This window comes from Galeopterus variegatus, unplaced genomic scaffold (genome assembly GCF_000696425.1).
Source record: "Galeopterus variegatus unplaced genomic scaffold, G_variegatus-3.0.2 Scaffold119, whole genome shotgun sequence".
NCBI classification, from domain to species: domain Eukaryota; kingdom Metazoa; phylum Chordata; class Mammalia; order Dermoptera; family Cynocephalidae; genus Galeopterus; species Galeopterus variegatus.
The window spans coordinates 1,182,565-1,195,500 of record NW_007726230.1 but is presented as its reverse complement, the minus strand read 5'-3'; the positions used below and the strand labels follow the sequence as shown (position 1 = coordinate 1,195,500).

At 39.2% G+C, this 12,936-nt stretch overlaps 1 protein-coding gene across 1 annotated transcript in view; it reads right to left on the bottom strand.

Annotated features, from left to right (window-relative positions):
* INO80 (INO80 complex subunit) overlaps positions 1-12,936 on the bottom strand; it is a 101,851-nt gene that overhangs the window by 38,021 nt on the left and 50,894 nt on the right. The window contains exons 24-25 of the mRNA XM_008587712.1: positions 6,260-6,400; positions 1,171-1,396 (exon numbers count right to left, since the gene is read on the bottom strand). Coding sequence (XP_008585934.1) covers positions 1,171-1,396; positions 6,260-6,400 — 367 coding nt within the window. The remainder of the gene's footprint in view (positions 1-1,170; positions 1,397-6,259; positions 6,401-12,936) is intronic.

Sequence of the window (12,936 nt, the reverse complement as noted above, 5' to 3'; positions counted from 1 at the left end):
AGAAAAATAAGGTGCTATCTTTATCTTGCTTCTTTCAATATCTGTGCTCACCTCCTATCTGGGATTTGTGGTTTCCAGAACAACCTGCCTTTTCTCTCTCTCTCTCTCTTTTTTTTTTTTGGTGGCCGGCTTGTACAAGGATAGAACTCTGGACCGTGGTATTATCAGCACCATGCTCTAACCAACTGAGCTAACTGGCCAGCCCCAGCCTGCCTTATACTTAGGCTGCAAACAATATAACTTCACCCACTGCTTTCATGTATTCTAGTTAGCTGTGAGGCCATATGCAATACTGCTTTCACATACCCAAAAAGGTTTCTTTCAATTCAAAGCACTTCCAAAACTACTAACTGGCTGACACAAACTCCATGACACTTGATGAAGTTAACATCAAATGGAAAAACCAGGCCTTAAACACTGGAATCCATTTATCTCTTAGAAATAGCAGATGCTCTCTTTTGAATGCTTAGCTCTAGTTTACTTCTATTACATGCCAATAAGATGAATACAATATAGATATCGAAGAATTTGGACAGCCAAAGCTAACACTCCAAACTACCACTGCAGTTTGCCAGCAGGTGTAAGCAAAGAACATGAGCCTATGAACCCTCTGTGTTCAGTTTCCTTAAAAGTAGTCTCACCAAAGCAAAGATGAAAACGTAGTTTCCTTTCAAACCTTGACCTTGACCCTAGGGGGTCTGGGAATCCGCTAGCATTTTGGCACAAAACACACTGTGTTTCCTGTTATCATTCAGATCTCTAGTGCTTTGTGCGGGACACTGTTTATGCTGCTTAAACTAGGCTTTCAGTGAGTGACGACATTCTCATTCATTTCACTGGCAATGGCACAAGACAACTGTACTCATTCGACCTGGAGCCTTTCCTACCAAGTTTTTTCTTTCTTTCTTTCTTTTTTTTTTAAAGAATGGCATTCCTTTCTCAGCTGTAAGCTTGTCAAGGGAGAGTATTTTAGTATAAATCTAAAAACATTTCTCTCTCCTATCAAGTCATAATTCCTAGTATTCTCACCTATAAATTACTCAGGACAAAGAGGAAATAGAAACCTCAAGAGCCCTGAATTCCAAATATCTGAAACCATCACATGAAATATGTCCCTGATTCTTCCCCTACCAAAACTGGGAACATATTCCAAGAGAACAGAGAACTCACCTGGAATCCTGATGAAAGACCAGCCATTCTGAGGCATGATGCTCCACAGTCCTCCAGCTGGCTCTGGGAAGAACTGGGATCTTCGATTTAACCAGTCTACAGCCAGTTCAGGGGCCCCATTCAACAAACACTGCTTGGCTGCCAGACTTCCTCCTTCCTTCAGAACTCGCCGTTCATATTCTGCACTTCGATCATTGCAATAAGAATCCAATGGCACTGCGGTGACCTGCAGTGAAAGATTCACATGAGATGATGGCTCTTTCACATTTTTCATACACACTAAGCCCTTTGGGAATTTCAACTCTGAAATCAGACTAGTGTGGCTAATTCTTAGGTTACTCTTTTTAAATATCCTCTTCTGACAAACGAAGCTGCCTCTAATGACTGACTTAGTGAGCTTCTCTAGGTAAAAGGCTACCCTCTTATAACATGAACTGCGAACAAACTAAAGATCCAAAGACAGCTAGACTTTTCAGATAAACCAGGATACCAGGTCAGCAATCCTATTACACACATAGTATATTTGATCATTTTGCCACCTCTCTTCATTGGTAGATATTGTTCTTGGCAAAGTCCTATTAGCCCTATACACCTGATGTGAAGCCAGATAGGGAGCTGGAGCTAGTTAATCATCATTCAAGAACTAAAGAGTACTGGCCTGGCAAACCTGAAGCTGTCTCTAAAGCTTTTGTGACAAAGCTCCCAAATTTATCAACACTTCTTTCTCCTCTTCCCTGACCAGGTTGTTGACTGACAAACCTAATGGAAGATAAGAGAACCTTTCTTTCAGGCCATAAGCTGGAGAAGGGGAAGTGTGGAGGAAAGGGGACGGGAGGGAATCAATTACCAGAGAGCAGCAGATTCATTTCTTGGCTAGGGCAGAGGCTACACACAAATTCTCATCTCATCGCAAGGTGCAACCCTACAATATACTCATATGCACCCCTCTCAGTGGTTCTCCACTAGAAGGGGGCTCATGCCAATTTAGAAACATGGGTTTTATCCTTCTTCAGCTATCTGGATCTATTCCCACTCTAACAAGCAGCTGTGTATTTAAATGCCTGTGAAATCTGATAAGGAGCCTGTTGAACAAGACACGGCTACCTTTTGTTAAAATGTGGAGGCTGTGATTATCTATCAAGCCCAGGTTGACAAAAATGCTAAAAGCCAATCACAAGCAGTAAGTTGCTCAGAAGAACCTTAGATGTGGAGAAATTGCATATAAGGAGTAAGGGTACAAGTATGGGAGAGATCAGAACATAAAACATTGGCTGTACCTAGTTAGGTAATTCTATTATTTCTCAGAAGTTAGGAAAATCTATCCTGCTAAAGACTGAATGTTAGATTAATCTTTAGGGCAATGGTTGTCAAGTTTTGGTATGCATAAGAACCTCCTTGGGAGCACAACAAAAGTGCAGATTTTGATCCAGAATGTCTGAGGGAGGGGCCGATAGATCCAAGTTTTTAACAAGGATGCTACACCTCAAGCCAAGCCTTGAGATATACTGCCTTGGGGTATATAAACAGTCAGCTACCTGACCATCGAATTGCAGGTGCTTCCGCAGGGGACCAGAGAGTACCAAGATCAGAGAAAGAGCATCATTTACCAATATCACAGAATAAACTACTCTGGCTTGCAGTCAATGCTAAACTAAGTTTGCTAGGAAGCAGTGCCATCTACAGTCCAGATGCAAAACTACAGAGGGTCACAGCAAACTGGACCTTGAGTTCTAAAATCCACACAGGCTCAAGCACCACAGACAATACTAGTTCATATCACCTCTCCAGAGGAGTGTGCTTTCTTGCTCCTAACTTACTCATTTTTCCCATTGATACCTGATCATAGGCAAATAAAGACTGAAATACAAAGCAGATGGATAAAAATTGGGTGTCTCTCTGCTATGACTTGTCCTGGCAGTACCCCACCAGATCCTGGGCCAGAGCAGACATCTCCCATATAGGATGTTGAGTCCCAGAACCTCACCATCAATAGTAGCTATACTTCTATAATAATGGTTAAAGTAGTTGTATTCTAGAAGTATGACCAGTTCTATATTTTAACCAGCAAGCATACTCTTGGATGAGTAAAGTATACTTAGTCTTTTCTAATGAGAGACTTGTACTGACCAGTTTTATATTCAAACTGCTTTGATTTGTTTTGTGTCTCTGTGTGTGTGTTTCCTTTGGTATAAAAGCAGAACTTATATTGGAATTATTCATAAAGACTTTGGCCTCATATTCTCAGGATGAAGTCAAAAGCTAGAAACTCAGCATGAAGGAACAGGAGTAGAACAGTGATATGGGAAGAATGTTTTTTCTGCCTGGGACTTATTTCTAGGTACTCTTATAGTTTAAAAACAAAACAACTTTTACCAACTTTCATCTATTTTTCAATTTTCACTTTGCTGATATCCTTCCAAGTCCAGGGTTGAATACTGGAAGGTTTGCATGGTTCTTGGTGAAGTATTTTTTAATGTTTTGATAAGCTTCTTTGGCTAGGAGCCTTGAATCAAGATATATACAGAATCACAGAAAGTCATGTTTTAAGTACATAAGCATTGTATTCATGAGGTCCAAAAGAGGGCAAAAAAAATCCACTTCTACTTAGAATAAATCCTGCTTTCCAAGTCAGCTCTATCCTAGACAGGCTCTATCTGTTCTGCTAACCCCAAGTGATCTTCCTGATTGCTCAGAAGCAGGGGGAGATGAAGCATGACTTCTTCCCTCCCCACAAACGGAAATGCTTACTCCCTCTATTCCCACTTGAGCTAACCCCCATTTTTTGCTTCATTAACTTCCTAAACTACAGAACCATCAGGGGATGCCTCAAGCATTCAGTGCGTCCTTCCAAAGGACATGTACATTCCTGTTCTAGCTTAGGAAGCTTAACCGCTCCAAGCGCTTCAGTTTTTTGGTGAAATGAATTTCCAGGGCCTTCAACTCTGTAGAGTTATTTCCTCAGCTCATAAAAAAATGTCTCCTATATTTCTATCCTTAGTGGCATAGTTCTTCCTGAACTGACCCAAAAGTTTTCAAAGAATGTGCCAGGGAAATTTATTTGACTTAATTCAAGGGCAGAATTGAGGCTTTAAAGGAAATCAGTTTATCTCTCCCCACCACAGATGAATTAGAAATTAATATAAGACAATTAAGGTATCTCTTGAAATGCTGCTTTATTTATATCCCAGGACTGATCTGAAAGAGCTGTGTATGTGGGTATGAAGTATTTACACATGTTGAAAACTGTTCTTCCTGATCTCAAAATTATGTACTTACTCCCATTTTCAGGGTTAGCACATGCTATATGAAGAAATTCTACAAGTATGAGAGAGGCTGAATAGGAAAGGAGGGTGCTGGGGAGCCACCTTTCAGTTATATGATAAAAGCTTTTTCCTGCTCCCTGCTTGCTACCAAATGGCTACAGCTATTATAGTTTTCCTCAAGCTACATTTATTGCTCTGCTGGGAAACAGCAGCATCACAAATGGTAGTACAGACTTCCGGTTCCTCTGAAAACAATACTGAAGCAGAACAGTTTGGGTATGCATGTGTAGTTGGGAGAGTGGGGATATTCTTGAGAGTAGTTGGCTCTAGAGATTTTGGGAGCTCCATGTGGTAACATATGAAGAATTTTTATGTCCATAAATGCAATTACATACCAAGACAGCTCTATAAAACACTGGAAATATGACAAGTAAAAAAGTCTTGACATCCCTCTCTCAGAAATCTAAACTTCCTCTTATTAGACTCTTGGTATACAATGATCAGATTAAGAATGAGAATGAACTCAACTATGCAACAGCTATGAAGCTTGAGGGCTACCTTTGACTTTAAATGCTTCCTAGAAAAAATATACTTCCTTGCAGCAACTCAAGCTTCTCAGACCAAGAATGCTTTCGAAGAACAGGATACAAAGTCCAAATACTTTATGGATAACCAATATAAACCAAACAAAGTTGACAGTGGCAAGGGAATTAAGTTCATATAACATAGGAAGAGCAGAAAGAAATCTAGGCAGGCAAGAGTCAATGGACTTGATACCTCATTTCCATTCAACATCTTTTTGGATCCCCTGCTAGATTCTCTTTTGATAAACAATAGACTTGCTAGCATGAGTGGAGAAACAAGGTAAAAATGCAAAGGATAAGAAATGACAGACTCTCAGGGCTCTGAGCTCCCTGGCTAACTGAAAGCTGCCCCTTGGAGCAAAAGGAAACAACAAGGTGGGAAGACAGAATTTGTTCTTTGCTCTAACCACAGTCTGGCCACATCTCTATTCTGTGTCTCTCCCTTTACATACTTATTTGTGGATACAAGAGGAGAGCTTTTGTCTGGCTTGATCAACAGGGATGGGATAGGGGTGGAAGATGTAAGCAAAGTAAACAACCCCCGTGTACCAATGTGTGCAGTGATGCTTGTCAGAAATCATGAGTGCTTTGTTTTGATAAACTGGGGCATAGGAAGGATCCAGACAGCTGCACAAAGTTGAAACCGCAATAGAAACTACCCCCAATTTGCAAATAATCATACAACTGCTGAACGGTGAATAAGATGCAAACAACAGTCACTTTTCAGATGGAACAGACTTGTGAACCTGCCCAGGAAAGGCTGTATGGGAAAGCAAGAAAACATCAGACTGAGAAGTTTCTTGATGTTTGAGTGTTCTTTCGTTATTTGAAGACCATATGGAGGTAATAAGGCCAGATATTCCTCCACCCCTCCCAACTGGCCCCCTCTTATGGAAACCCTCAAAAACCTCAATCCTGGTAACAAATGTCTCCCTCTCCCCTGACTGTATTGTTGTGGTAATCTACCTGATAGATGGTTTTTCCCACTGTAGTTTAGATCCCCTAACTAAATAAAAGGAAGAAGCTATTCGCCATACAACTATTCCCAAATCAACATAACTCAAGGTAAGGAAGTGCTATCTTGAGAAGGCTAGGACCATGGATGCCCTCCTTCCTAAAAGTAAGATTTATGTTTCGTAAGAAACAAATAGCCTAAAACAGTTCTCTTTAAGAAATGGATCCCTTGAAAATTGATTTCTTCCAGTACCATCTATTATACCACTTCCCTCCCGTGGCACTTACTCGTGGACTGGCCACACACAAAAAAGATGGCAGCTCAGTAAGCAGGCAGCAACGAAGCAAGGAGGTAGCTGATCTCCGCTGATGGATGACCTGGTCTGAGTAGCCACTCACTGCTTTACAGTGGCTGCTAAAAACAAGAGACTACAAAACAAAAATGTAAATTAGTGCTAATGACAATTATGTTTAATGTAAGCAAAATGGAAAAAATGCCATGTATTAAACATCTGACTTAAAGAACTTTCTTCCTAGTGAATACTACTGATTCTAATAAATAATAAGCAACTAATTAGAAACAAATATATAATACACTTGAGGCCCATGTTAATTTCAAAATATGGTTTTATTTATGTACTTTCAGCAAGTATCATTTCTAATTCTATCCTTTTCTGGAAGATACTGTAAATTATTAATAGGCACAGCAAAACTTCATTAGACATAACACTGTGTGTGTATATGGCAGAAGTTTGGTTTATTTGTTATACTGTGGATGCAAACTCACGTCTTGAGTCAAAAACAATGATGACCAACACTATCTCCTTCTAAATTTTTCTTTAAGCCAGTTTAGCATCACATGTACTAACATAGTGTAATGTAGTTCCAGCAAGGATAGTTGCTTTAGTTATTTACTTACTTATGTATTTATTTATTTATTTGAGGATATCGACACAAGTGGTCGGGAATGGGAAACAATAACTCTTTAGTTCCTCTACCTACAAGCATTTAAAAATATAAATTCTTCGTTTACATTACTGTATCAAAAATGCATTTTAACAGGCTTTACAGTTCATGTTAAGCTTCAGTTTATAGTCACTCATATGAAAGATTATAAGTATGGAATGTTCACATAAAAAGAATTCCTCAGTAGGATTACAGTATTCTATACAAGATATAGAAGTTTTTTCTTCAGTGTTAGACATTTTATCTTTCGATATTCATTCTTGATTACTTCACTTATTTGTTTTACTGGTTTCTCATAAGGCAGGATGATAACCTAAATAATCATATGGATGAAGATAATACACAAGGTAGTCTATACATTGTTGTAAGTTCCAAAAAACAAAATGAAAGATCAGACAGCAACCAGGACCCTCTGCAGAAGAATAATAGTTATAATTCCAGTACCAAATCTCTTGAGGCTTTTTTGTTCAATATATATTGTGCTCTTCTACTCATATAGGCCTGTTTTACCCAGGGCTTAAATCTCCCAAAGCAAATGGGTTCTTCAGGATTATAGTTTGAGAGAAGTCATCTCAAGTTGTCCAGTAGGACATATGCATCATTATCTGCATCCATGAACCAATCAGTATCTTCTAAATAATGGTCATGAACAAACTGAAAGACTAGCTGTTTTCCAGTATAGGTGGACAGTCCTCAGTGGTTTCTAATCACACAGTATAGAAGTCTTTACAACACTTGTTTTTAACACAGGGCCCATATAGCTTTGACATGTCTGCCCTTTTCTCTAGATGTTGAGGTCCCTGTCATTACCCGTAAAAGAATTTTAATCATCTTGTAGAGTTTTCCAACAACATCTTCTTCTAAGCTTTATGTTGGCTAGCACCTGAATTGAAGGTCATCTATCTCTCCACATGTTTATGTCCATTATCATCTGAATGCCTAGTGTGAGCATCATCACAAAGATTATTAGGCTGTCATCCTGTTTTTCCAATACTGAATACTGAACAGCTAGAAACATTATCCAAGAATTCTATTGCTAATGCACAAATGAAAATTTTAAAATGTAGCCAATTTTTTTCTTTCCTGAAAGTGCATTTCTGACATCAGCAGTAGCTTCTTTTGCTCATACTGGGGGGTGGAGAGAAGAGATGACACAAGCCTACCAACTTTTGCTCATCTGAGCCAGCTACAGAAGTAATTCAGGGCTGCTAGCTGGAATGTCTACTGCCACTCAAACCTTTCCTAGACAGGTGGCTAAAGTAGCGCAGTAGCTGACCTAAAGACTTCTGAATTATTTACTAATTTCTAAAGAACAGTAACTAAACAATGTCTCTGTTAGGAATCTCTTTAAGTCATCCACATTTTGAATATTTTCAAATGGCAAAATTCAGCAGAAACCTGTTTCGTATTCCATTCCAAGAATATAAAGGTAGAAGATGAAAGAATAAACATTTCCTCCAATTATCTTCTCTTCAACATTGCAGTTGTGACTAACAAAGGGATACAATACTCACCACAGGAAGTCCTTTTAACAAAATATGTTATTTGTAATACCTTTCTGGTAAAAGTCTGTCTAGCAATAATTTTATTCCTAGGAGTGGTTACTCCCCAATTAGAACACACTCACTTGTCTTATATGAGCTAGGTTAAAGGAGTATACTCATTTTAAGTCAAGCTGATTTACAGCTTTCTGACTCCAGACTAGAAAAAACAAACAAACAAAACAACTCACTATTCAAAATGCTCAACATACAACCTTAGACAAACACTGACTACCCCCAGAATATTTTACTCAATATATACTTTTCTAGATTATTTTCTCTTAATATTAGTTCCATCAAATCCTTCTTAGTACAGGTAGTCCCTGGTACCACACTATCCAATTCCCCTTCATGTGAAGACGTGACCTGCTAGACATTCCTAGATACAGAAAAATTTAATACTTTGACACAGAAGAACACAAAGAACACCTAAAACACCATTGTGTAGGATGCCTGAGAAGCAGGGATAGAAAAGAAGGTTCATTATTTCTTTAGCTTATTTTGGCCACAAAAAAAAAAGAAAAATTTAAAAAAGTAAAAAGAATGTCACATTATGGGGGATGTGACTTGGTTTTAATGCCGTTACAGCTTTTGCTACTCTGATGTCCCTTTCTCATGCTCTTTAATGTCTCATTACACTGTCAGCACTGGCAGCTGTGTGCGTCTTAGTGCCAGAACCACAATATGGACACAGTAGTAAAGTTAGGCTTTTCTAAAGAGTCTTTTGGCACCATGTAAAAGTCTCAAGTGAAAATAAGTAGGCCAGGATGACAGGCCCCACAGCTGCCGTAGTATAGCATAAAAAACACCCGGATTTTTTTCCCTTTGCTATAGACTTACTCATTTAACAAGAGGCCATGTTTTGCTCTCCATGTTTGTTTAAAATTTAAAAGAATTCTTATGTTAACATTTAGGTCTCCATTACTTAGAAATTAGTTTTCTGCTTCTGTTCTTAAAGAACATATCAAACTTATAGAGGAAAGGTCTCATTTTATTTATTTATTTTTTTGATCTGCACAGTGTGGTCTGCACCATGCTCAGCCAGTGAGCCCACCAGCCTTCCCTATATAGGATCCGAACCCGCGGCCTTGGCGCTACCAGTGCCGCACTCTCCCGAGTGAGCCACGGGGCCGGCCCAAAGGTCTCATTTTAAATGAAAGGGTATGATGTTTATAAATTAACCACTAGACTCCATGGATTCCATCTTCACAGATATTTTGAGTATCCAAACAAAAAGGGGGAAAATAAAATGTAGAAATACACAATGGCTTCCCAGAGCTTTCTACAAGGGGCGTTGGCCACTCTCATGATCTCAAGAAATAATGATAGATATAGATACTGTAGCTGAAAATTAACATCTAGTGGAAGAGTTTCTGAAAACTTCCTCTTTGGGAGATTCTTCATCAATAGCCAGTCAAAGCTCTTTAGGCATTTAACAAAGAACAGTGTTTAAAACTTAAACACATGCCACTCTTCTCAAAAGAATTTTTTATATGTTTAGATCATTTTGTATATTTTAATTGCAAAATCTGAAATGTCCCCAATTTCTAAGAGCTACTTGCCTCATTAGAGCTGTAGAATATATAAAACTTTCAACACATACAATGCGCCAAAGCAGACTATTACCATGACAACAGCTTCATTGAGACTGAGATAGGATATGGAATCAATACTGGTACTCTTTTTCTGCCAACTATCATCTTTAACATGACATTTAATTGGATATAATCTAAAATCTGTTCCGCTCCAAGAAAGATGACTAAATGCTTTATTTTCTACAGATTCTGGTTTGTGACTCTATTCTTCTAAGCAAAATAAGACTAAAAAAAATTCATGTGTTATGAAAGTTTTGGACTAATACTCTTCCTTTCTGAAATTTTTTTTTTTTTTTTTTTTTTTGTCTTTTTTTCCGTGTCCGGCAACGGATCGCAACCCTCAGTGTTGCCCCCGTACCGGACCGGGGACCGGCGACGGGATCGCAAGCCTCGGCGTTGCTCCCGCGCCTCGCTCAGCCAGTGAGCGGGAGCCGGTCTGTACGTGGGATCTGAACCCTCGGACGGGAGCGCTGCCGCGCTTCCCAAGCGGCGCACTATCCAGTGCGCCACCGGGCCGGCCCTTCCTTTCTGAAATTCTTAACAGTAAAGCAGGGTGGAGCACAATGAAAACTAAATGGGATACAGGGAGCCATGGTGGCTCTGTTCCATAAGCATAACAGAAGAAAATATCAGAAAAGCATTCATGTCAAGTAAGAGATTTAAAAAGATCCTAAACTTTGCCCAAAACACCCATTAAGTGTCAACTAATCTGTGGCTTTAACCTAGTTCGTAGTTTCTTGATGTTTATATATCATCCTGAAGCCAATAATATGAGAATGGTACTTCCCTGTACCATTGTTACACCATCTGTGTTACACAATTCAAATTTAATATTCACTGTGGGGTGAGAAAAAGGGTTTTACAGACACTTTGGTAGGGGTGGTGGTGCTTCTTACTGTCCAGATTCATTCATGTCCATGGGGAGAAAAGAAAGAGGGAGAAGATTTGGTTAGACTGCTGAATATGGCGCAGGCAGTATGTGACCTCAGATAGCTTACCAAGAAAAAGATGACAATACATGGCTAAGTCAAAACTCATTATGTGTCTTCCCAAAGGAATAAGAACAAAGCCTTTACCTTCTTCTAATGACAGGAAGCTGTATTTAGGAGACAGGCTGCTGGAACGATATCTACTAATCTTTATAAAACAAAGTCACACAAGGGAACAGAATGAAAGATTTTCTGCCTTAAGAAGATGGAGCTGAATATGGGAAAATTAATTCAAAGCTAATTTGGGAACGCCAAAGGAATTTCATTCTAAGTATCATTTGAATTTTACAGGAGAAAGTATTGACACCCCTTCCAATTCTTGCATTTCCCCTTTATCTCTTTTCTCAGGTATGTGTGCCTGAGAATAAGCCCAAACTTAACCTTTTAAGATTGACCTGGAACTTGGAATCTAGGTTCAACTCATATGTTCTTCCAATAAAACCCTGAAACATAATTTGTGTTCACTTTGCTTATTAAAACAAGGCTACTCCACTTCCTAGTACCACAAAAGAAAGCAAAACAAAGAGTTGGAGAAACTGCATCTTTTCTGCATTACGTTTACAAATAATCAATATTACATAATCAGAAATAAGGTGGCAAATTACATGAAAATGTAAGATAAAGAATAGAACAGAGCTTGCAAGGAAAAAAAATTGCTCACAAGGAGTTAGGGCTTATGAGCAATGAATCCAGTTGAAGATAAAAGCCAGATATCATACAGTATTTACTATCTTTCCCAGCTTATATTTGCTGTGGCTAATAAAACTATGAACAGTTTTATTTAAACTGTGACATGGATGACATAGAAAACAGGGAGAAATTCCAAAATCCTTCCCAGTTTAAGAACTTTCACGGTGCCAAAGCCAGAACCCATCTACAGCCTAAGCCAAAATCTCAGAACAGGGAATCCAAAACAAATTTCATAATGAAGTACTTAATATAATCACATCAATCTGGCAATAAGGGGCTGTGCTGGTTTTAAAATGTGGTCACAAAGGGCCGGCCCATGGCTCACTTGGGAGAGTGTGGTGCTGGTAACACCAAGGGCAAGGGTTCGGATCCCTATATAGAGATGGCCGGTTAGCTCACTTGGGAGAGCGTGGCGCTGACAACACCAAGTCAAGGGTTAAGATCCCCTTACCGGTCATCTTTAAAAAAAATAAATAATGTGGTCACAAATTCTTTGATACCCCTTTCAACAAAAGGCGGAACCTGATTCCTCTCCTCTTGAGTGAGGGCTGAACTTAGTAACTTTCAAAACTAGATCATAAAAGGCACTGTGGCTTCTCCTTGCTCTCTTTCTTGCATCACTCACTGTAGGAGAAGCCAGCTGCCATGTCATGAAGTCATTCAAGCAGCCCTGTGCAAAGTCCCACACAGCAAGGAACTAAGGCCTCTGGCCAATAGCTGACACAAATTTGCCAGGCATGTAAGCAAGCTACTTTGGAAGTAGATCCAACGGCTCCAGTCAATATTTCAGATAACTGCCTAGCTGGTATCTTGAGACAGAACCACCTAGCTGAGCGGTTCCCAAGTTACTGACCAACAGAAAACAGTTTGAAATATCAAGTTGTTTATTGTTTTAACCTCTTGGTTTTGGGTTAATATGTTATGTAAGTATGGAGAACTACCACAGAAGCTAACATCCACAGCTGAACCCTTTTGCAATTACTCTTGAGGCTTCCATACATTAGCTTCTCCCTGGTAGTCCTCCCCAGGGAATGACGCCCCTAGTTCTCAGATCAAATGCAGGTCAAAAATAACTAACGTCCAGTTATGATCAATGAATGATAAAACATGTTACCTATTCCGCTCACTTTTCCCAACCTCCCAGGAAAAGTTAGAATTCTTCACAAAATTCTATCTTAAATACT